Consider the following 25,926-nt stretch of genomic DNA (forward strand, 5'->3'; position numbering starts at 1 on the left):
GATGCAATTACAGCTCTCCTTTTAATCAATGCTGATAGGGCTTGAGAATTATAATCGTAGAAAATAATAGTGCAAATAAAAATTAAAATTCTAAGCACATCAAGCAATGAGGTCATCAGTACTCATAAAACAGAGGTAATGGTTAAATTTATTTTAAATTACTCAGATCATCATTTTGGAGTACTATGTGCATGACACTATGATAGGCTGCATATTATAAGTTCAACCACAAAAACATACTTGGGGGCTGAGACAAGTGGATATGGAAGAAGCACACAGAGGGAAAGGCAATATGGAGGTACCAGAGATGTGCTACAGAGAAAAAAACATAGCAGCCTGTCCATTAAAGCTAAATAAAGATGGCTTTATGGTGAAAGTTTTCTTTAAGTGGGGCCTTGAAAGTTTGGGAATATTTTACTAAGTGGAAAACAGAGGAAATTAAGTAAAAGCTGAAAGAATCCACTCAGGCTGCAAACAAAAATGCATGGTTCATGTGCATATGTGTTATGGTGAAAGAAGGTCATTGGCATATGATTATGAAGAATTGGCAATTTATATACCATATGCAATAGATTTTTCTGTGACTACGTAAATGTCCTATATCTGTATTTTTCCAACATGCTACTCCTTAGGCACAGATAGCTACTGAACACCTGAAATATGGCTAGTTCAACAAAGAAACTAAAATTTTAATTTTATTTTAATTTAGTTACATGTAAATAGCCACAGGTGGCTAATGGGTTTCTTATAGGACAATGGAGGCAATGGTAATCATTCCAACTTGTACATAGGAGGGTAACATGATTAAACAACAACTTTTGGTTCATTTGGAGAAGAGATTCTTTTTTCAATCACTGCTATGTAGTTCCATTAGATCTTTAGTTTTATGATCTCACATAGTTAGAAAGAAGAGTTAAAGTTCATCGTATTGCAGAAGAATCATTAATAGAAGAAACATGGTCGAAGATACTAGATAAAAACAGCAGCAGATGGTAGATTCTGGTAAATTAAAAAAAATAACATACCAACATGAATGGCTTGTGTGACTTAAAAACAATTCTTGGCTGGAAAAATTACATCTTCCTCATTCTAGGTTGATGAGTATATGTAAAACTCATACATTGTTCATGGAACATGTAGTAAAGACATAAAAATAAGCAATGGAAACTCAAAGGGATATGCTGGTTGAACCACATTTGGGTGCTTTAGAAAGTTCAGGCTTTTAGACTTAGGCAATTGTTATTTGTCAGTACTGATAAAAAAAAAATCTCCAATGTGTTATTGGCATTCTGTGAAAACAAATTTTAAAAATAAATTCATGATGTTTTATTTTCTCTGGAGTTTCTGCCAGACTCTAAAAGCTTTCACTTCTAAGTATATGACAGATACGTTCTTAAATCAATATGAAAATGTTTCTTTGTATTTTACTTGAGGCTTCGAAACTTAGAGAGCCCTTGGAATTCAAGTTGTTCCCATTAAAAAAATCTTTAGCAGCCAACTTAGGTTGACTGGCTGACTAAAAAAGACTATATTTGGTGGAGTTATTGATTTCTTAGAGGCAGGTGAAATAGTTATGTAGAAGAACATTGAAATGCTAAAGCATCGATTCCAAAATTTATCTTGAAGCAGATGGAAATTTTCCTCTTCTGCTTACCCAAGACTTTTCCCAATATGCTAACCTGCAGGTTAACTTTGAAGCTCAGATGTTTTCCATTGTATCCACAATGGTGGATACAAACCAGAGGTGTGGCCAGAAAGCAGCAGGGAAAACCAATTATGAATCAGAGCCCCATCAAAGCAAGTTCTCCTTCTCGGTCCTCCAGGCTGCACAAAGTTCCTTACCGTGGAGCTACTTTTTAAGTAAATTTTGTAAACTACTTGAGGCCAATTCACTGTCACCATCCTATGCTCAGGTCAAAACCCATGAAGTCATCCTGGATGTTCTTCCTATGCATCTTGCACAATAAAAAAATCCTGTTTATTATCTATGAAGCTAGAATCTAACCAGTTCTCATCTCAGCATCTCTGCTGCAGCATTCTAGCCCATGCCCTCGTCATCTCTCCTGTCACAATTGCCTCCCACTGATCTCCCTGCTCCACTTTTGCTCTCTTACCTGTTTCTAAACCAGAAGATAATCTTTTTAAATTTTTTAAATTTATTGTAAGGGTGATGGACAGGAGGCTACAGTTACATAAGTTCGATAATGAGTACCTTTCTTTTTAAACACTGCTACCCTCTCCCTCATTTTTCCCACTTACCGCTTACCACTCTCCTTCCCACCAAGTTGTAAGTTCATTTCCGACACAGTGTCTAGTGAGTGTCATTGTTGCATTAGTTCTAGACAATCTTCTTAGAAGGTATATCAGGTCATGTTAGTCTGCCTCCAATTTCTTCACCAATTTTCTGTTTAGAACTTACAATGGCTCCTAAAGTCCTAAGTGAATGAATGGCCTCATTCTTTGCTATTCTTCTACCAAGCGTATTCCAGATACACCAACAACTTACCTTTTGCCAGAACATGTCAGAACATCCTTCTACCTTATAATAGTTGAACTGAATGTCCAAATCTTTGCTAGAATCTCATTTTCTCAGTATTTCATTTGCCATTATATTTAATTCTTCCTTCCTTCCTTTCTCCCCCACTTCCTTCCTCCCTTCCTTTCTCCCTTCCTTGCTTTCCTAGGAGTTTGAACTCAAGGCCTTGTGCTTGCCATTGTATAGCTTGTATGGATGGTATAATACCACTGAGCCATTTTTTACTGGTTATTTTTCATATGGTCTCATTTATCTCCTACATATGCATCTGAGCTTTGATCTGCCTACTTCTAGAAATCATTATTGGGATAACAGGTATGACCATCACATCCAGCCTTCCTCTGTGCATCTAGAATCTCACAGACTTTCCATCCTAGGTTAGTCTAACACCACAGTCTTCCTATTCTCAGCTTCCTTGTAGCTAGGATTACAGACATGAACTACAAGCACCAAGCTCTGTTTTTTTTTCCTTTTCTGTAGCATTTATCACTTTCTAACAGATATTTTTGTTATATCTGTTGTTTTTTTCCTCCTTCTCCTGGCATGTGCTGCAGAAATGCATTTATATTTATAAACTATTATATTTTTGAACATTATAAAGACATTGCTCACCACTTAAAGATACCCCTATAATACAAATTAGGAATTTCTATAAGCAGTATTAGTTCAAGTCATCATGTTTTTAAAAGGTTTTAAATTGTAAAAGATTTCAACGTATTTGTTTTTAAGAATATTAGAGTGTTTGCTTTTTCTTGCTAGAAGGCCTTTCTCAATTTCTTTAGCCAAGCCATAAACATTCTATACACACAAAGACAGAAACTTCATTCATGTATTATTGTATACTTATTTTAGGTCAAGTATTGTCCAAAGCACTAGGAATATAATGATTTCTAGGACATGGTCTCTGCTTGTGAGGAGCTCAGCACTGGTGGGAAAAAGAGAATAAGCTGTAAACCAGTTATTACCTCCATACAGTCTAATGTTTATAGCAGCAATTCAATTCTAAATGTAACAATAAAGACAGAGCAGATGGCCATGAATTGCACATTCATTTTGACATCTGCTTACTAAATGATAAAATCATATGGAACAGTTAGGAGGGCATGGAACTTAAGGAGATAGTCTTGGGTGTGAATCCCACACTTCCCACACTTTCATTTTTAAAATGAAAAACTCCTTATTGAAGTATGGCATATATACATAAGAGTACTTTTGCTATTTGTATAGCTGAATGAGTTTTCACAAAATGAGCATATCTGAGCAGCCTGTCCTCAAATCAAGGAACAGAATGTAACCAGTATCCCCAAATTCTACTAGAGCTCCCTCTCTGCCACTTGGCTACCCTGTAAATAGAATCATAGGGTCATGCCCTTCCGGTATTTGTGAGGCTTGTTCATACTGTAATGTGTAGGTGTAGACTATTGGTTCTCATTGCTTATGGAATTACATGTTGTTTACATGTTATTTACATGTTTACAATTTGTTTATGTATTCTATTCTTGGTGAAGATTTGAGTAGTTTGGGACTGTTTCAAATAATGCTTCTATAACGGATCTAGTGCATATCTTTTGGTGAATATACATATGCATGTGTTCAACTTTAGTAAGTTATTTGCTAACAGTTTTTCAGTGTGATTGTACAAATTAACATTTCTCCAAGAGTGCAGTGAATTCTGACTGCTCCATAGCCTACTAACTTTGGTATTGGTTGTCATTTTTTTCAAGTTAATCATTCTGGTAGGCATATAGTGGTATCACCTTGTGATGTTAGTTATATCTTTTTCTAATGACTAATGAAGGCATTACCTTTCACTTGTTTATGGGTCATTTGAATTGGGATTGGGATATCATCTTTTGTGAAGTGGCTTCATCAGTCTTTTGTTCATTTTTCTATTGGATTATTTTTTCTATATTGTTTCCATATTGATTTATAGAAGTTCTTTATGTATTTGGATCCTTTATTTATTAAATGCATTGAAAATATTTTTCCAAATAATAGAATGAGTGTCTTTTCATTCTCTTAATTGCGTGTTTTGAAGAACAGGTTTTACTCTTAACGTAGTCAAATTAATCATTATTTCTTTACATTATTAACATCTTTAATGTCCTGTTGAGTAAATTTTTATTTCCTGGGCACAGAGCTTTATCGGTTTATCATTTACATTTATATTGAATCTCATTTGGAATGATTTTTCTATATCTGGGTTAATTACTCTTTACAAGCGTGATTCTGAGACTCAGCTCCATTTTATTTTTTATCCAAAAGAGGGAACCAGTGACTGCTTCAAGTTACTATTAGAGGAATGTTTGAGACAAGCTGGTAAAGTGCTTTTATATTAGCCTCACAATGTGTAAGACGTTACACTGTACACAGTAACAGATGCAAAGATAAATTCCTGAGAGCTAATTAAAGGCCACAAAATGTGAAATAGTTTTTCTCTCAGACAAAATAGAATGAATAGTATAATAAAGCCATAAACAAAAAATGTGATCCTAGAAAAGTAGCAAGAGAACAGACAACAGAGGAAGAAAAAATATGAAAAAAATGACCAACATTACAAGGAATGATGAAGTAGGATTTAGCAGGGGAGATGATACTTAAGTTTCTTTGGAATTGTTGATATGAAATGTTTATATATTAAAACTAGAATTAAGAATTAAGCATCACTTATTAGAGAGAATATTGCAAAACTGGAAATCCTATCCATTCACTAAGTGGTTCATTATATTATATCATTGTAAATGGATCAGAACCATTCTGGAAATTTAGTTAACTTCCACACAATATTGTTTACATTTTATCCAACAATCTCACTTTTGGAAGTTTATTCCAAATTAATTAAATAAACATGTCCAGAAAAAACATTCTGATTTTATACCAGAATTGCTTATAGCATATTAGGAGAAACAACCAAAATTTGCAACTATGGGAGAAAACTGGTTACACTGTTTATGTCAAACTTTTCAATAAAATCTTATAAAGTCATTTAAAAAGATAACTATATAGAGAATGGGAATGTGTATAATTAAAATCATTACAATGTGCATGGAAAGCTATATATCTGAGGGAAAGACTGGAAAAAAACTAATGAAAATACAAATCATGTTTTGAGAGTGGTAAAAACATCGAAACCCTAATTTTAAAACTTTCTATTAAGTGCTTTTTAAATCATTTACATGTTTGTGTGACTAGTGTACATTTGGGTCCCTAACATAAATCTTTCATATATCTACTTCTGCCATGTTTTTGAAATATATCTGTCTATTCTTTTTTTTTAATTTTTTATTGTGAAAATACCATACAGAGGGGTTACAATTACATGGGCAAGGTAATGAGTACATTTCTTATTAAGCACTGTTGCCTCCTCCTTTGTTTCCCCTTCCCATCCTTTCCCATCTCTTAATGTAAGTTTATCTCTCCCTACTAAACATTTTTGAGTCTTATTCTTGACATTTCCAACAAAAACGTGGGTCTGGAACAGAGACCATGTTTCATTAAAAACCCTAACTATTGAGTAGATAGAAAACACAGGGCTTTTCCAAATCAGAGCTATTTTTAAATTGAATAGTAATTATTTAATGTGGAAAATTTCTCAATCCTTCCAGAAATTATGACAACTTTCAATCTCTTAATCTCCAACTCAAGAATTATTAGTGGTCTTTGAGATCCAGAATCTAAGTGTCTGAATGGAGTAGGGCAAAGAAACAGAGGATGAGGAAGTTTCTCTTTTATTGAAGAATTATAATATACAATATTGTTCCAGCTTGCATTTATCATGTTAGTGTGTATAGTCCACACTTGCTATGAATAAATAAATAATAAATGCCCTATAAAGATTTCTGGAAAGGAATACTTGTAAATTAAAATCATTGTTAAGAAAATATGCACAAACATATCAAAGGAAGGTCTTACATACTTAGTATTTTTCTATGCAAATAAAAATTTCTGAATTTCCCACAGATATAAATGATCCAGGGGCTCACTAAACCCAGCGTGAAAAATAAACTATACACTTGTGGGGTAGGGGAGTCAGGAAGGAAAAAACTGGGAGAAAATGAGGGAAGAGGTGACACTATTCAAAAAGAAACGTACTCATTACCTGACTTATGTAACTGCAACCCCTCTGTAGCTTACCTTTACAACAAAACACAAATTAAAAAAAATGTTCCCGTGGGTTATAGACCAGTGAAGGAAAATGACTATTTATGACACGTATATTGTTTTCTGTGTTCCATGAGAGAAATTCAACATTCAAAAGTTCAATAATTAGACATGCTCTGCTGACTATACAATGTTTTGAATCATGCAAGGGATTTCAAACAGAACTTGGAAAAAAACCCAAACAAACAGAAAATCCACTGAAGTAAGCTTGTTGTTCCATAGTTATGTTGCTTGTATTTTAAACAAAACATTTGCACTCAATTTTTAAAATACATGCTGAAAAATGGAAAGGAAGAAAAATGGGAAAGAAGAATGTAAAACCCCTCAGAAAACATCTAAAGTTCCACTGAAAAAAATTACTGCAGGACTTGTGAACTTGACAGGCATTTTTGTGGTGATATTTAGAGTATATATATATATAGAGAGAGAGAGAGAGAGATTAAAGTATATAAATATATAAAAAGTATGCATATAAAATATATATAAAGTATATATAGTATATAATATATATATATATATATAAAGACACAGCTCTGCAATTCAGCTGATGTTTCATATTAGCATAACCTTGAAAGTGGATTTTCTGAGTCTCTGTTGGTGGTGAGAATAATATATATTTTATAGATAGTTTAAAAAAATACAGCATAGGCTTAAATAAGCAACATGGTATACTTTATGTAAAGAACTTAGCACAATGCCTGACTCATAAAAACATTCAGTGGATGTTATGGTCAAACTTGTCATTGCATTATTACTTCCAACCAGATGAGTGATGGATCCCATTAGACTTCCATGGAGAAAAAAGGATCTGAACCATGAGAAATATTTTGTATTCTGTTACTAAAGCCTTCTGTACTTAAATGAGCCACAGTTAAAGTAGAGATGGCATAAAGGTCTTTTAAAAGTTGATGAGGGTATAAACTAGGCATCTAGCTACTGCTTAAGGTTTGGGGACTGCTCTCCTGGATACACAGCCCTCAGCCTTCTCTCTGTAGTTAGAAAAATGGCCCCAATGCACACACATTTGAATGAGTGTCATTGAGAAGACCTGGCCTGTGTGTCAGCAGTAAGGTTCCCTTAGGAATGACTCAGGGAAATGCTATCACCAGAACCTCCTTTACAAGGATGCCTGGTTCTTTGTAAGTCTCAGTTATCATCTAGTAGTTAACCTTGCTCCCACTTCGTCTGCTACTTTTTCTGCCACTCCCACACAACAGATCTGGACCCTCTTCCCTCTTGCTTCAGATTAGAAATGCTACTTGATTTTATTGATTATGTTTATTAGTCACTGATAAGTTTTTGCTTTGTCATTTTTAAAAAATATTTCCATTGCTTATCTGCCCTTTTTCAGTAGTTGATGTTGTTTATACATTCTTACCTGCTTATTGACCATCAGCATTTCTTAAAGATTTCCAGCAGAACGTAAGCAATTTGGTAGGGGTCATGTGCATATTAATCACTTACATATCTCAGAACCCTCCCCCATCTCCTAGAATGTGATCAAAAGAGAAATTTTGATCAATTTTTCCTTAGTGGCCTGCATCAGTGCATTTTCAAAACTTTCTCAAAAACTGAACCACAAAAAGTTGTACCCATACCCATAAAATTTGAGTTCTATTCGTAGTAAATGTAAGGCAGAAACAAATCTTTAATCTTACTTGGTCATGACTCACTTAAGATGTTATCTGTGTGCTAATTTTTAAGATGTACAGCAGACAAGAAGTAATCATGTCAATTTGATAAATTTTCAGGAAATTTACCTCCAAATAAATGGTCCCTTTATGTGTGTGTGTGTGTGTGTGTGTGTGTGTGTGTGTGTGTGTGTGTATTATATGTAACACCTTAGACTTCTATTTGAAAGAACAATAGGACAACTTCTTTTAAGAAAGATGTATTTAGGGTTTTTTTTTTGCTTCTTCCTTCTCCTCTCCAAACCATCAGCCTGGTCCTTTCTTTTTCCCCCCAAAGGTAATAGAAAGCCAGGCACTGGTGGCCCATACATGTAATCCTAGCTACTCAGCAGGCTGGGACCTGAAGATCCCAGTACCAAGCCAGCTCAGGCAGAAAAGCCAGTGAGACTATTATCACCAAATAACCACACATGCACAAAAGCTGGAAATGAAGCTGTGGTTCAAGTGGTAGAACCCCCTCACTGAACAAAGAAAACAAAAGGACAGCACCTAGGCACCTGTAAACCTAGCTACTCAGGAGGCTGAGATCTGAGGACTGTGTGGGCAGGGGCAGAAAAATCCCCAAGACTATTTCAACAAACCAACAAAAAGCCCAAAGTGGTAAAGTACCAGCCTTGAGCCAAAAAGCTAAGCAAGAGCAAGAGACCCTGAGTTCAAGCCCTAGTACTCCAGTGTTCACACTTGAACACACACACACACACACACACACACACACACACACACAGTAATTAAGGGGAAAACTTCCTTTTCTTGTACTGTCTTTCATATTCTCTACAATTTTCAGTGTAATGCAGTCTTTCTTAACCATTTTTTATAAGCAAGTTGCTATCATTTACCAGGTTACTAAAAGGCACTTAGAATCTACCCATTTAAAAAGCCCAGAAGCAAGAGACTAGAGATATGAACAGTATTCTAACCACATTCTCTGAAAAGAATGACCTTGAAGTAGTTTACAGGAAGACCATCAGAAATCATCACTTCAGTTCTAGTTGCTTCACCTCTCTGGGCCAGCTGACTAAGCCTTCCAGCCATCAAGCCTGGGACTTTTCATATATAGGTACATAGGCAAGAAACTGTTTTCATAGTATGTTCTTAAAGAAGGTAAAGAAATGGAAGCTGGGACTGTAAGTGATAAGGCATATTCTAAAGGCACACATCGAATTTCATGGAACTGGAATGCCTGCCTCATTGAAGACTATTGCATGACACATGGTTATAGCACATGGCCATATGACACAAGTCTTTACAAAACTAATTAACACTGAGTTCCCTCCTTAGGCAAAACAAAACTGTAGCTATAGCCCAGTGTGTGTGACAGGAAATTGAACTAAGAAAAGGAGTATGGAGATGACACAGGCATTCAGATTTTGATTTTTTTTTTTGAAGCAATGCTGTGTTGCCTTCCATCAGACACCAGATGCCTAGCTGAGTATCCTTTTCTTCACACACCCTCCCACAGTGTCAGGGGGCGGGGCGTGTGGCTGAAGCTTGTATTCCTAAGGGGGGCTGTATCTTCTCTTCTTAATTTGGGCGATTAGGAGCTGGGAGACTGACAGGTACACTTTCATGATGCTCTGCAACAGGAAGATCTATCGTTATCCATTAAGCTTTCGTCCCCTCCCCTCATGGTCCCTCAAATGCTGCCCCCCTGCCCCCCACAGGAGCTGATAACCTGCTGGGCATCTACTACAGATTTTCAATCACTATTCAATTAAGCAGAATCGAGTCCTCCACCACCTCTCCCTTCTCATTCATCTGGGCGGAAATAATTATTTGACTGATTTCGGGTTCATTCTAAGTCCTTACCGTGAATTGTTACGAATTTGTGATAGGGTGGGGAAAACCTTTTCCGAAACGAGCTAGCAAACTTTCTCGAAGGAAAGCGATATTCAAAATATGAAATTATTTTCTCTCTCTCTCTCTCTGTGTGTGTGTGTGTGTGTGTGTGTGTGTGTGTGTGTGTGTGTGTGTGTGAATTCTGAACCAGGAATTTTCTATTTTCCCGTTTAACATCACTGGGATTCCCATCAATAACTTTAGGAATGAATGATGGATTCTGTGACTATCAGGTTACCCACCACCCCACCTCTACACTCAGCCAGCTCCTTGAGGATTGGGGGTGACTGGAGAGGAGAGAAAGAGAGAGAGACAGAGAGAGAAGGAGGGGGGAAGGAGAGAGAGAGAGTTTGAGCAGATATGAAGAAGTGAAAAAACCATCTCAGATGCCAAGAGCTCCCGACCTAGTGGCCCAGGCCACCTTGTCCCTGGGTGGCTGCGTCCCCTGGGTGGCGCTCGAGCGGGGAGTGCGGCCCACCGGGGAGCGGTGTGACTCGGAGTCCCCGCAGCCCCCCCTCCGCCCCGCGCGTTCCCGTTCCACCCCCGCACCCCGCGCCTGCCCGCGCAGCGTGACTGGCCGCCGCAGACCTGGCTCGGGGAAGCGCGGAGCGCGGTGCGCCGAGCCGGAGGCAGGCGGGCGGGCGGACCCGCGCGCGGGCAGCTGCCTGACGTCCGCGGCGCGGTGCCCCCTCCTCCGCTCCCGGCGCCCCTCCCCTGGCAGTCACCGCGCGCGGCAGCTCGGAGCCCGCAGCTCGGGCGCGGGGACCAGCAGCCAAGCGGAGACGGCGGGAGCGCCGAGCCCAGAGCCCCGGGGAGAGGCGGAGGCTCCCCGGCCTGGGCAGTGAGAGGAGGGACGGTGTTTGCGCTTTGGAGTCAGGGCTGCGAAGGAGCCCGAACCCCGATCGCTGCCAGGCAGGCTCCCCGGGGCGCGCGCGGCACAGTCATGAACACCAACGACGCCAAGGAGTATCTGGCCCGGAGGGAAATCCCTCAGCTTTTCGAGGTACGGAGCCTGGAGCGCAGGGTGGGCTGGAGGGTGGGGCGGGAATCTCCGACCTCGAGGTGAGGCGGTTGCGCCCCGTCCCGTCTTCCCCGTCCCCACGCGGGGCGCTCGCAGGAAGCCCGCAGGTCGGCTCCGCCGAGGGGAGTCGCCAAGCGGCGGATCGCCGGGGTCCTGGCCGGATCGCCGGGCTCAGACGTCCCGAGGAACTTTCCATCTTCACACCGGATCCTGGGAACAGGCTGCCCCCAGCACCCCCCTCAGATGCTGGGCACCCAGGATCGGGTGCAGACAGCGATCTGGAAGAGCTTTTTTTCATTTGGGAGAGGGAGTGGGGGAGTGAGGGTCAGGCCAGGTGACCGCACGGTCACCCAGCATGAAACCTGAACTAGAAATTACAGAGTCCGGAGCCTCAGTCTCTCTACTCACCCAGGGTCGGAACCCCTGCAGGGAAGAAGTGTCGGGGCCAGTACCCCTCCTCCTCCTCCTCCCCTACACCCCGTTCCCCCTCCGGCCCCTGGGAAGCTTGAGGGAGAGGGATGAAGAAGCAAAAAGCAAATCTCACCTTATCAAGTGCAGCGCAACCTTCTGGGTGGCAGGCACCCAGTGCTGCTCTGCGCTTTTAGTGAATGAACTCCTGAGCACGTTTCCCCCCCAACCCCCCCACCCCCCCATGGTCTTGGCAGGCTTTGCTCGCTTGCCTCTGGGGTACAGCTTTTTATCTGCACTTTGCAACCCATCTGGAGATAGTGGGTCTGAGGAGACTGGGACGTTGACCCCTGTTGCTGTCCCCTGACCACAAAGCACCGTCGGCCCTAAGGATTCCTATGGCCCGGGGCCAGAGGCGGCCAAGGGGGGAGGGGCCACCACTTACAGAATATGCTAAGGGAACCTTGAAGGTTGAGCTAAAGGAATCTTGGTTACTTCTAAACTGCAGCCTCCTTCTTGGATTTTTGCTTCCTTTCTTTCCGTATATAAATTGGAAAGAAAAAAAAAAAAAGAATCCTAAATCCTAAGTGGTTTTGCTTAGGTTAAATGAAAACTACCAAAAAAGGGAGGGAGGTGGGTGAAGGTGGGAATGGAATCAAGCCAAGCTTCTTAGGGAGAACCCTGAAAGGAGGAAGGCCATTGCCTTCAAACCTGGCCTCTCATGTCTGAAACATTATTGACTAATACAATAAACTAAAGGCCATGAGTTGTTCTTCCTGTTTGGGGGATTTCTTTCTGTTCAAAAGAAATGAAGACAACATTTGAGGGGAAAAAATTGCCTTGATTTCTTCAAATGGATTGTCATTCCTCCCAGATCTTCTGTTTCTCTCACCTATGTAAAACATTGTTTCCAGGCTCTGTGCAGCCACAGATTTCCAAGTAAACCAGGCCTGGTGTGGGAAGCTGAATCTAGCAAGTGTGTTACTCCAGTGTGACAATGGGAGTGTGTGGGAATCTTAAAGTGTTGTTCCTCCTCACATACGTAAATATGGAAATGAAGAGCTGAAAGGTGGTGGTTGTTTCTTTCATCAGAAATATTGCAACTGAAATCAAATTTATGTCTACAGTGCTAAAAGAATAATTAGGAGCACCTGTGGGAGGAACATCAGTGCAAAATACTGCTGAACAGTAGTCATGTTTTCTGCATAATGTGGATACTACTTTTCTCTTTTGGTGGAAGGTAACCACAGAGAATTTAGATAGTTTGTTAATGAAAATCTGCACTGTGTATGCAATAAATATTGGCAGCAGGAATTTCTTGTTGAGGTTTTATGCTGGTTTTATGAGCTTTTCTGCCCCTGAACGAGGTGTTTTGCAGTAGTTCACACTCAGAAAAGGAAGTCTACTTGTTTAGGTGAAAGGCAGTAATGCAGTCATCATAGCCTCAATCCTGGACAACAGGAAAACAAGGAGCATGCTGGTGACCCCAGAAGCTCCACCCTTCCCTTCCAGTATGACAACTCTATGTTCTGTACAATACAGAAGGAAAGAAAAATCAGGTGATTCTCCATGAGCTAGTACAAACAACAAAACCAAAGACTTGAAGTTTTTAAACCAGATTGTCGCCACCAAAACCACAACATCTTAGATAACATGAAGTCTAACAGTGATAGGTGTCAAATCCCCAAACTACCTCAAAAACAGAGTCCTGGGTATCTTAGTCCCTGATATAGATTGTTACCACAAAAAAAGGACTTAAATTATCCATGTAGGAATGGAAACCATTGTTCCTTGTTAAGCTCACTGTCCAAGCTTGGTGTTGTCCCAATACTTGTGAGGCTGAAGCAGGAAGATCATGAATTCCAGGCCAGCCTGTGTAACATAGCAAGATTCTGTCTCAAAAACACTCAGTACATACACGCATACATACATACATACATACATACATACACACATACACATCCTTTAGGAAATCTGTTTTGTTTTGCGAGTCTGGGAATGTATATTTGCCAGTCAGAAAACCTTCCATTTGAGTGAATTCAAAAGGCAAAAGTAAAAAAAAAAAAGTAATTTTAAGAGGTTCATATTGAAGTTAGATTGTACATGGAGCCCAGAGAAGCTGCCATTTTCTTTTATCTTATACTAGGTTCAGAAACTGGAATCCTGAACCTAGAAGTATTTAGCTGAGTAACCTTGAATAAATCAGTAACAGCTCTGAGCTGTTAGTCTCTAAAATGTGATAATAATGTTGAGCATGCATTAGGTAAACAAATGCCCATGAAACACTCAATTCTGGCCTTGTGTACTAGAGGAGTGTGGGAAGGTAAACACAAACCAGATGTGCACCTCCCACTCAGCCTTTTCTTCTCCTTCAACAATTAAACTTTGCTGATAGGGTTACACATTCTAACCCATTTGATTAAGGGTTTTAAGAGATAAATGTACTTAGTAGGAATTGCTTGCCATTCTGGGACAATTGTATGAAAATTGTATTTTATTTTCAAATCAATTTGATTAATTAATTTCAAATTAATTTGAAAATACAATATGGTATTTTTAAAAGATGTCAACCTTTCAGAGGGTGTGTATGACTTATACATTCATAATATATATTCTTGATGATAATTTTCTGTGCTTGTGCTTTCTCCATGAAAACCTCTGAAGGAAGATATTTTTCATTCTAGTCTACTTCCCACAAGTCAGCACTTCCAAACTTTTAGCATTTTTAGAAACCACTACACGGGACACATCAGACACCACAAATAGAAAGCGTCATAGCAGGATAATACTTGTTTCTCAATGGATGTTGTAGTTCAATATCTGTTAAATATCATAGAGTATTTTTTGAGTCTCAAGCTGCAGTTTTTGTAGTCTCACTCAGACTTGAATTATTTTAGTTTATTTTTTGGTCTTAATCAAAAAACAGTTTAAAATACCAAGAAAAGTATTAGGTACTTGGGATTGAAAATTAAATCTGTACCGCTGAGTTCAGACACAAAGACTGACACCAAAACTGATGCATTCAACATGTATGACCAGTGTGATGTTTTATTCTGGGTACCAGGGAACATAATAGAGGGGCCTGCAGACAGATGCAGGGGATCGGGGGAGACTTTATGGTCACAATAGCAATAATAATAACTAAAACAAACAACTAAATAACAATAAACAAAACTAAATAACATCGGTTAAATACTAGGACATGTGAAGCTCCTAATTTGCCCTATGCAAGTATTAAGTAGTTTAATTTTGTTGTTGGTGGTGGTGGTCATGGGGCTTGAACTCTGGGCCTGGGCACTGTCCTTCAGCTCTTAAGTTCAAGGCAAATGCTCTACCACTTGAGCCACAGCACCACTTCTGGTTTTCTAGTGGTTTATTGGATATAAGAGTCTCATGGACTTTCCTTCCTGGGCTGGCTTTGAACCGTGATCCTCAGATCTCAGCCTCCTGAGTGGCTAGGATTACAGGTGTGAGCTACTGGCACCCAGCTGTATTTTAAATTTTTTAAAGCCTTATTTCACAGAAGAAATAGACTTAGAGAATTTAAGGATGAGTGGAACTGAGAGAAAAAGAGACTAGGGACATTTTCATATGCTGTATTTTTTTTTAACCTTTCCTTGGTAGGGCTTTTCTACTTTATATAGTTGCCTGTTGTTTTAAAGTGGGGAATGTTGAGCTGAAAACAAACCGGTAAAGAATTCAAAGGATTATCTTCATTTGCTCTATTGTCTCATAATTTCAGTTCTAATTGTTTTTTTAATAGACAAATGCATCTGGGTGCCCATGGTTCACACCTGTAATCCTAGCTACTCAGGAGGCTAAGATTTGAACATCAAGGTTCAAGGTGAGCCCAGTCAAGAAAGTCCATGAACCTCTTTTTTTAATATTAATAAGTTTTTAAATTGTGAAAATACCATACAGAGGGGTTACAATTACATGAGCAAGGTAATAAGTACATTTCTTATCATGCATTGTTGCCTCCTCCTTTGTTTCTCCTTACCATGAAACTAATCTCTAATTAACCAGCAAAAGTTGAAAAGTGAATGTATTAGGTGAAATATGGTAGATTCAAGAAAGAACATAAAATTCAAGGTTCCTTAGGGAAAGAGGTAGTTGAAGAAGAGAAGTAGGGGAAAATTCAGTCCAGAATGCTATGTATATCCTACAAAGTTAAGAAGAGCGAGGGAAGGAAGGAGTAAGGTGGTCTGCATGAGAATGTTGAAAGGGGTGACATCGATCAAGATGCAATGCATTCAGAAACTGCTACGCTAAGTGGCAACCTCCTTACAGGTAATAAAATAATGTTTTAAGGGCCAGAAGTAGATCTGTGGTTCAAGAGGTAGAGCACTATCCTTGATCAAAAAAAGCTCAGAGACAATACTCCAGCCTTGAGTGTAAGCCCCAAGACTGGCATAAAAGAGACAGAGAGAAAGACAGATAGGGAGATGCAAAAGACAAAAATAACTGAGGATTTAGAAACAAGACAGTAGTACATCAAAACATATTGTATTTCTATGTACTTCATTGTATTTCAGAGCCTTTTGAATGGGCTGATGTGTTCTAAGCCTGAAGACCCAGTGGAGTACTTGGAAAGCTGTTTGCAGAAAGTAAAGGAAATGGGTGGCTGTGATAAGGTGAAATGGGATACATTTGTCAGCCAGGAAAAGAAGACCTTACCTCCGCTTAATGGAGGCCAGTCTCGGAGATCCTTTCTAAGAAATGGTAATGTATGTATAGAATAACACAATTTTATAGGTGAAATAATTGTCTTATAGAAATATCTTGTAGAATGTAGAGAGTGATTTAATTGATTGGGTTTATACATGCCTGGAAAAATTTGAGGCCTTGGAATATAACTAATCTCTTTCTGTTACTAATTCTAATCACTTCCATGATCCATAAGACAAACGAAATTACATACCATTGTCCAGCAATTTGCTAAAGACTTAATGAAATTATCTATTACTGAATTCATTATTTGCCAAATGAATTGCGTTAAACATCTTGACTTTATTTTTAAATTGCAAATAATCCTTTTCCAAATACACGGGTAGAATAAAGACTAAATTGGTAGTTATTACATTATAATTCAACATTTTTCATTAACTAGAGATTTGATTTAATGTTTCTAAGTCCAGAGTTCATATTAATGAAACTACACAAATTCATATAAAGTTTACTTAATTCAATAACTATTCATTATACAACTATTCGAATCTGCATTTGAGTGCTATAAAAGAAATACAACTGGGCGCTGGTGGCTCACCTCTGTAATCCTAGCTACTCGGGAGGTTGAGATCTGAGGATCACGGTTCAAAGCCATCCCAGGCAGGAAAGTCTGTGAGACTCTTATCTCCATTTAACCACCAGAAAACGAGAAGTGGTGCTGTGGCTTAAGTGGTAGAGCACTTGCCTTAAGCTGAAGAGCTCAATGGCAGTGCCCAAGCCCAGAGTTCAAGACCCACAACTGACAAAAAATATATATGTATAAAGTAAACTTATTTAAATTTTAGGAGTAGTTTAGAACTAAGAGCTAGAGTTTGTTAGAAAAAACTCCAGATATTTTGATGTCTCTCTGAAATACATGTTTGTCGTATGTGCTTATCAATATATGCCACAATGTTGAGAGCCAACCAGCCTTTCAAGTTCTACATGAAGGTGTGAAATATAATAGTATGTAAAAGATAGACTCAACTTCTTTTTGTACAACTACTTAAGGATGACAAAAAATAATAATATAATAAATAAATAAGCTGGATTTTGGTGGCTTATGCTTGTGATTCTAGCTACTCAGGAGGCTGAGATCTGAAGATTATGATTCAAAGCCAGCCCAGTCAGGAAAGTCTGTGGGACTCTTATCTCCACTTAACCACCAAAAAAAAAGAGACAGAAATGGAGCTGTGACTCTACTGGTAGAGTGCAAGACTTGAGCACAAAAGCTCAGGGATAGTGTCCAGTCCGTGAGTTCAAGCCCCAGAACGAGCCAAGTCCCAGGACTGGCATCAAAATGAATAAATAGCTAGATAGGTAGGTAGGTAGGTAAGTAGATAGATAGATAGATAGATAGATAGATAGACAGACAGACAGACAGACAGACAGACAGACAGACAGACAGACAGACAGACAGACAGACAGACAGACAGATAGATAGATAGATAGATAGATAGATAGATAGATAGATAGATAGAACTAAAATCAATTTAAAAAATAAAAACTAGACTCAGACTCAATTCCAATAAGAGGAAACTAAGTTTCTTGTTAGTGGCTGAAGGACATTATACTTTCAAAATTAAAACCATTCTCAAAAATGAACCATACAAGTGTCATCTGTTCCAGAAGAATTTGAAGAGGAGACAATTCTCTTTGCAATAAATATCAGTTATGACCCCACATAGAATTTATTTGAATGTGGTGTAGGAAAATTCATGAAGTGCTCATTTGTAAGACGCTCAAGAAAAGGGAAAATAGAAATGCCAAAACCATCTCCAGATTGGAGACGGCATTCTTCCTTATTCAAGCAGGAGTGAAAAGTGATTTAGGTTTAGGTACTCACATGTCATACTGTTATATATGGTTGGTAACAAATAACCCAGATATATGGATTTGCTACTTCAAAATGCATATGTTCTGACATGTGAACAGCTGAGAAATAATTTAAAAACATTTAGTGTGACCATACGGTAATAAGATTACTGTTCTTTGTTTTAGAGAGCATTTGATCTCATTACTTACAAGATGAATCACTCTATCTTAGATTTTAAAGTATCACTTATAAATAATAAGCCATGTCACATCTGTAAGTACTTATAAAATTGAATTTGCACCAAATATTTGGATTTGACCCTTAGAACCAATCCAATTCTAAAGAGATTTTTACTTTTCCCATACAATGTACTTAGAGACCCAGTAACAGGATAATGATTTGGAACTGTCCAAGTTGAAAATTTCACTCTTTGTAAATCAAGGGGTTTTTGAGAAAAGCCTGAAATACACAGAGTATTGAGTGGTCAGAATTGGAGCTCAGGGCTCTGACTCAAGCTGAGTTGACAGAGCTTAGATTTGGTATCCAGTGGATTACTGTCACTAGAATAACTTTAGTTACTTCTATATCTCATGTCTTTGCACATTTCTGCTTTTTTGATGAACAAAATGATCTTTAGTGATCTTGTTAAGTTCATACATCTCCTCCAAATGGCCATCTTACTTCATGAGAGGTTACCATGTGGTTAGAATCCCAGTCACTGTTAAAAAACATACTTCATATCCTTGTTATATTAAGTGAGATCAATATGGGACAGGATTGTCTAAGACTTGAAACACTAATGAACATCAGACGTTAGTGGATTTGGTCTCAGAAATTTTTCATTTCTGAAAATGGAATCTTAAAGAGTGATGGCATTCAATTAGTTGATAAGCTACTCTTAGATTAGCTGTAGACAGTGACTGTGGAGAACAAAATTAAAGCTTGATACCATTGCTTGGTTTGATAATACATGGAAACCAGGAAAAACTAGATAAATAGATAGATAGATGGAGAGAGAGAGAGAGAGAGAGAGAGAGAGAGAGAGAGAGAGAGAGAGAGAGAGAGAGAGATAATAGGGATTGGTAAGGACTGTAGCCAAACCAAAGAGCAGAAATGGAAAGAACAGTCATTATCTAAAGGAAGTCAAGTACAAATTTTGGGGAAAGGTTAAGCAAATAAACAGAAATGAAATTGCTGCTGGGTTCTGATAGCTCTCTTGTAATCCTAGCTACTCAGGAGGCAGGATCATGGTTCTAAGCCAGGAAGGTCCCTGAGACTCTTATATCCAATTAACCACCAGAAAACAGGAAATGGTGCTATGGTTCCAAGTGATAGACTGCTAGCCTTGAGCAGAAAAGCTCAGCGACAGGGTCCAAGCCCTGAGTTTAAGCACTATGACTGACAAAAAGTAAGGAAGGAAGGAAGGGAAGAAGGAAGGAAGGAAGGGAGGGAAGGAGGGAGGGAAAGAAGGAAGGAAGGAGGGAGGGAATATTGCTTGTTAGCTTCAGGGTTTCCATATCTTCCAGTGTTAGATTTTCAGACAAGGGTCCTTTCATTCATCGTTAGAGCCTTCTCATATACTAGGTGACAAGAATGTTACACCCTAGTATCTAATACCTGCAATATTTGCTAAAACATGGAAACTGTTTTCTAAACCAAATATCCCATAATAACCAAGTTTTATTTTATGAAATGCTTTACATATTCATGCTTTGTAGGTTTTAACTGTAATTATGGAATAGATTATTAAATTTAACAGAGTGCCTAAGTGCCCAGTAACTTAAAACAAAATGATTAGAACTGGAATCATTTGTGAGTTTTTGCAAAAATATTGACCTAGGTATGCTAACATATAATTATCCTGAGAAATTATCCTACAACACAGTTTTTATCACCCAACAAATTACTTTCCTAAATTAAAATATAAATTACTGGTTGCCAGTTGTTAAAACCCTTAAATATGAGGTATGAGATAAACATAATTTGTCCCTGTTAGGTGTACACACTGAATATATAGTTACCAGTGAATTAAAAGTTCCAATCTCAAACATACTTAGAGTTATTCTTCTGGAGTATCTCTTGGCCATCCTATACACATGTCAGAAACCAAATACAACAAATTTGTCTCAAAACCATCACTCACTTCTCACTTTCTTGTTTTCATAAAGTCAGTCAATGAGTCTGTTGAGCCATAACATAACCATTTCTTGAGTACTGTTATGTGACAGATACTCTTTTTCAGCTGAGATTGGAGCCATCAAGAAAGAACTGACATGGCACTGTTCTCAGGAAAATCACAACCCAACAATGAAATCAGGCCTTAAAAACTTAATCAGTAGCTCAATGGGAGCTATGAGTGAGTGGTTTGTGATCAAAGTAAGATAATAATAATAATAATAATAATAATAATAATAATAATAATAATAATAATAATAAACCTGGAACAGAGAAAAGAAGACAGAAAGGTACTATATATAAAATGTAGTGTGGTCCTTATTCCTTTAGATTTGACATGTGGACCTTGTAAAGTATCACCTACTTCACTTTCATTTTTGTATTCCAGCCCTAACCAAGTCTTTTACACTCTCCATTTCTTTCCATTTCCCAGCTATTGTTCTAGTCCAAGATTTTATTTCTCCCCTGTTGATTGTTTTAACTACCTGCTAGCTGCTCTTCTTTCTTCTCTCAGGCTTCTCCTATTCAAACCCTTACTAGCCATCACCATATTCATTTTCCTGAAAAATGTGTAATGTCAGTCTGGGAATATAGCTTAGTGGTAGAGTATTTCCTAGCATGCACAAAGCCCTGGATTTGATTCTTCAGTATCATATAAACAGAGAAAGCTGGAAGTGGTGCTGTGGCTTAAGTGGTAGAGTACTAGTCTTGAGCAAAAGAAGCTCAAGTACCTAGGCCCTGAGATCAAGCCCCAGGACTAGCAAAAAAAAGCATAATGTCATGTTACTTCTCCAACCCCCAAAATTACCCACTAGATTTACAGCATATGAAAATGAATGCTTTTACCCTGGTTTATTAATCTCTTCACATTGTTTCCATGTTCTGCCCACACATTTTATTTTTTCCTTCAGGAAAGGCATTCTATTTGTTAGTAATTCAACAGGTATTTGTTGGACTCTGGCCATTGGCCAGGCAGTGTTAGATGACAGGGATGCAGAGTTCTGAATGACAGGTGAAACTCCGGCTTTTATAGAACTTAAAATCTAGAAGGAGAAAAGAGATAAAATGAATGAGTGAACAAATGACTGAATGTTTGAATGAATGATAAAGCTCTCAGATATTGAAGTGACAACTGTGCAGAGCAGTAGAGCGATGTTCTTGCAATTCACTAGGTGGTAGTCAGCTAGGACCAACAAGGGAAGACCATTTCAGTAGATTGCAGGAACAAACATGGAAGCAGGTAGACCAATAATGTGTGAGTTCAGCAGTCCAGATAAAATATGATGGTACCTCGGGGAAATATTTGTAACAGTGGAGATGGACAATACACTATACATTTGGAATAATTTTCCATGATAAAGACTGCAAGAACAGATGTGAGAAGTAAGGGAAGAAAGTAATCGAGGATAATTCTGAAGTCTTGTCTTGTGTTGGGTAAAATGATTAAATTTCAAGACAGTGCAGAGTAACATTGCTAGTACCTTTCAACACATCACTGGAGGCCAACCCCAGTATATATGTAAGACCTCTTCTTAACCCATAGCTGAGCAAATCACAGCTTGTCTAGCCATATTCGTGGGAGGCTGAAATCCAGGATGACTCAGGTAGAAAAGTTGGCAAGACTTCATCTCAACAAAAGAAGCTGGATGTATCCGCATGTGCCTGTTACCCTAACTATAAATAGAAGCTTAAAATGGACATGCTGCAGAAATAAGTGGGTGATGGATCCTAAGTGGGCCTAGAGAAAGGAATGAGACCCAATCTTAAAAGCCTGGAGGAATGGAGGCATGGCTCGTTGGGATCCCCAGCCTACCAACTGCAAGCCATCCTCCTCCCCCACAAAAAAAGCTGGCCACTTACTAAGTCTTCTTCCAATTAAAAAGAAAGATCAAACTCATTAAATTTCTTATACGAATTGGTTAAATGTGAAGTGTTTTACTGTGTCTTTTTTTTCCTTTTCAAATTTTATCTTACTCTTTCACAGTAATGCCTGAAAATTCAAACTTTCCATATCGACGGTATGATCGGCTCCCTCCAATCCACCAGTTCTCCATAGAGAGTGACACAGATCTCTCCGAGACTGCAGAGTTAATTGAAGAGTACGAGGTTTTTGATCCTACTAGACCACGACCAAAGATCATTCTTGTTATAGGTACGACAGCAGGAAACAAAATCCTCTACCATTGCTAACTTTTATGTGTTTACATTTCAGAAATTTCAGTGCATATCATACTTTGCAAATGCTTAGTTGGATAAGGAGCAGAAAGGGAATAGAAAAAATAGCACGACAAAGAAAATAGAAATATTTTAGGATAATTTTCAATAAAATGGAACTTATTTTAATGAAGTAATCTAATGTTATGTTTTTCATAGTTTCCATTACAATGTCATAAAAATTCCCTATAATGAATTGAAAGTAATCACCTCAAGATCTGCTGTTCTTTGGCTTCATTTATTTAATCTTTAATATAGCTAAGTAGGTCCATTAAATGTTTTCTAAACAGGAGTTCTTTCCTTTTTATTCACCAAATTGAAATTTTCTCACTATTAACTTTAGAGGCAAAAATACCCATATATTGGTAAACATTCATGTAAATGAATCTTCCTTATGGTACATTAGGACCTATAATAAAATCTGTTTCCATGTTATCAGATAAGCAAATATAAGAGAATATTTTTAAATAACTATGTAACATCTGATTATTCACCAAAATGACAAAGATAAAATTTACTTTTTTATATTGTCACTATGAATCTTCTTTTGTAGATGATATCAGTCTATTTCTGTTTCATAAGGAATAGGTACCAAAATTGTTTTGCGTAATTTTACAAAATCATTTATTGATCATTTTTGTGAATTTTAACTTTCTCAAACATATATTTGTGAAAAGGTCTGAGGGCATGCAATATATGTAATCATTGTCTCATTTTTCTGGTTTGAGCTTTCATGAGATAACCCAAAGAAATATTTAGCATAAATGTTCAAAATATTCTAACAAGTTACTGTGAATAGAGGACCAAACGTATACGGCCACCATGCACAAAAGGACTGCTCTGGAGGACATAGTCAAGCTGTCAGCTAGGGAAAAAGTGAGCAAAAAAGCAACTGAGAATGGAATTTGAGCATTTCCAAGTGAGATGAAAATCACATTACAAATATACATACAAGGGGGGGAAGGGGGGGAAGGAGAAGGATTGGGATTGGGGGGGGAGGGGGGAGGCTGGGAAGGGACGTGAAGGGTAAACAAAAGGAGGAGGCTGCAATGCTTGGTAAGAAATGTACACATTATCCTGCCCATGTAATTGTAGCCCCTCTGTACAGTATGTTCACAAATAAAATAAAATATACATACAACCATGAATTATTAAAAAGAATATTGCAGAAAGAGTATAGAAATCACCTTTTGAGGAACTGGGGATATAGCTCAGTGGTAGAGTGCTTGGCAACCAAAATACAAGGCCCTAGATTTGATTACTAGTAATCAAGAAAAAGCAGAACAAAAAAGCATATGTAAAGCAGATGTAAAAAACTCGAAATATTCTTCTGGCTTATGATAGCCCCTACTATGTCAAACATCTCTACTCTGGAAACTGAAATGCTTCCTTGTCTAAAAATTGGTGGTCCTTCCCTAGGAGACAAGGAAATAATTAAAGGATGTCCATAGGTAAAAATAAAATTGGAATTATTTTACCATTTTATAGCTTGTTGGTGTACAGAGTACGTTCTTCCAGGTTCCTTTCTCTCATTGTTGTTGATAAAGTACTGATATGAAAGTAATGTACAAATAGCTTGATTGCCATGCAGATAGAATAGTAACAAATGTCTCTTATGTAAGACACTACATGTATGATTTTTATGCATTGTAAATTTTACATGAAACTAAAATACTTTAATAGACTAAAATCTTAAGAGAAGATATATATCTTCAAATATCACCCAATTTACAAGGTTTTTTTCTTTTCCGATTTTGGATTTTAAAAATTTTTTATTGTATTATGAAGTGATATTTACATTTAAATGAATGTTACTGAAACAATCACTTATTCAACATAGACTTTCTAATGTTTTCTTTGTGTATAGTAATTTGTGCTTATTTATAAAAATATTTCATTTTGATATTCCCATCAAATAACTACCAACCAGACCGATAACTATATATTTAATTATATATTTTATGTATAATACATATTTAAGACTAGATTCTACCCTATGTTGGTTCAGAAATATAAATTAGCTAAAATTAATCTAATGTGATGAGCCCAGGCAGGGATGTGAGAATCACAGACTGAAGCCAACCTGGGCATTGAAAATCTATGAGACTCTTATCTCTAGGTAATCACCCCCCAAAAAGTAGGAAGTGGAGCAGTAGTTCAAGTGGTAGAGCACTAACCTTGAGCAAAAAAAGCTCAGGGACAGTGCTTTAACCTGAAGTTAAGTCCCAGGACCTGAACCAAAAAGAATTAATCTAATGTGATTTGGAAATCATATTTTCATATTGAAAACCTGAGGTATATATTAGTATTTTTGTGACTATCATTTTTTGTGTCTCTAAAGAAGTAAATGGCAATTATCAATGATTAATGCTGAGCTGTGCGGCAAAATTTTTATTATTTCATGCTACTCTGTCACAAATAATTCTATGAAGCATTTTTTTCCTTAAGGACCTACTCCATTCATTCTTCACATCATTGCATGAAACATTGGAATTCAAAGGTGATTAAACAAGAACATATGAGCAAATTACAAAAACCATCTTTTTTTTTGGTTCCGGTTGTGGGTTCTGAACTCTGGGCCTGGGCACTGTCCCTCAGCTCTTCAGCTTAAGCCTAGCGCTCTACCACTTGAGCCATAGCGCCACTTCCGACTTTTTTCTTTTTGCTTATGTGGTGCTGAGGAATAGAACCCAGGGCCTCATGCATGCAAGGCAAGCACTCTACCACTGAGCCACCTTCCTAGCCCTACAAAAACCATCTTAAATAAGTTGTGGCAGTCAGTACTATTGTGCACTTGGTTTAAAAATAATTGTTACATTTCACTAAATTACCTGTAAACTCTTTGGAGATATTAAATACATTTCTATTATGTTGATCCTGGCTTTTGTCATTTAAAAAGGGGGTCGTAGTTCTTTGATTATCAAGGGGAAAACTATAGAATTTTCACAGCTTAATAATCAACATTTCTTTCAACTGGAACTTCATTGTTGAAAACATTTTTAATCAGAGTGATGAATATTGTGGCTTTTTATTGTTGTGTTTGGGGTGTGTGGGGGGGTTCTAGGGGTGAAACCAGTGCTTTGTGCATGTTTCTAACAATTAACTATATCTGTGGCTTAGTTAGTTGTTTCTTAAGATAGGCATTGAGAAAAACTGTCTCATCCATCTAATACAGTTGATCAAGACCCTTGGCTAAGTCTGTACTTTCTCTGGGAAATATGTTTTGTCAGAGGGAAGCAGATGAATGCAGAGAGGTATGGTGGGTGAATACAATCATAACAGTATGCATATGTGAAAATGGAACTTGAGATGTGTGGGGCTGAGATAGAAGGCAGGGGAACAATGGAAGAGGTAACATTGG

General features: G+C 37.9%; 1 protein-coding gene across 3 annotated transcripts in view; it reads left to right on the forward strand.

Annotated features, from left to right (window-relative positions):
- Positions 1–10,864: 10,864 nt before the first annotated feature.
- Ak5 (adenylate kinase 5) overlaps positions 10,865–25,926 on the forward strand; it is a 251,680-nt gene continuing 236,618 nt past the window's right edge. For 2 of the 3 annotated variants that reach the window (XM_070007330.1, XM_070007332.1), the window contains exons 1-3: positions 10,865–11,227; positions 16,189–16,375; positions 22,336–22,503. In XM_070007330.1, coding sequence (XP_069863431.1) covers positions 11,168–11,227; positions 16,189–16,375; positions 22,336–22,503 — 415 coding nt within the window. In that variant the 5' untranslated portion in view covers positions 10,865–11,167. The remainder of the gene's footprint in view (positions 11,228–16,188; positions 16,376–22,335; positions 22,504–25,926) is intronic. The other variant, XM_070007331.1, reaches the window with a different exon arrangement.

This window comes from Dipodomys merriami, unplaced genomic scaffold (genome assembly GCF_024711535.1).
Source record: "Dipodomys merriami isolate MVZ:Mamm:240054 unplaced genomic scaffold, mDipMer1.0.p SCAF_7, whole genome shotgun sequence".
In the NCBI taxonomy this organism is placed as follows: domain Eukaryota; kingdom Metazoa; phylum Chordata; class Mammalia; order Rodentia; family Heteromyidae; genus Dipodomys; species Dipodomys merriami.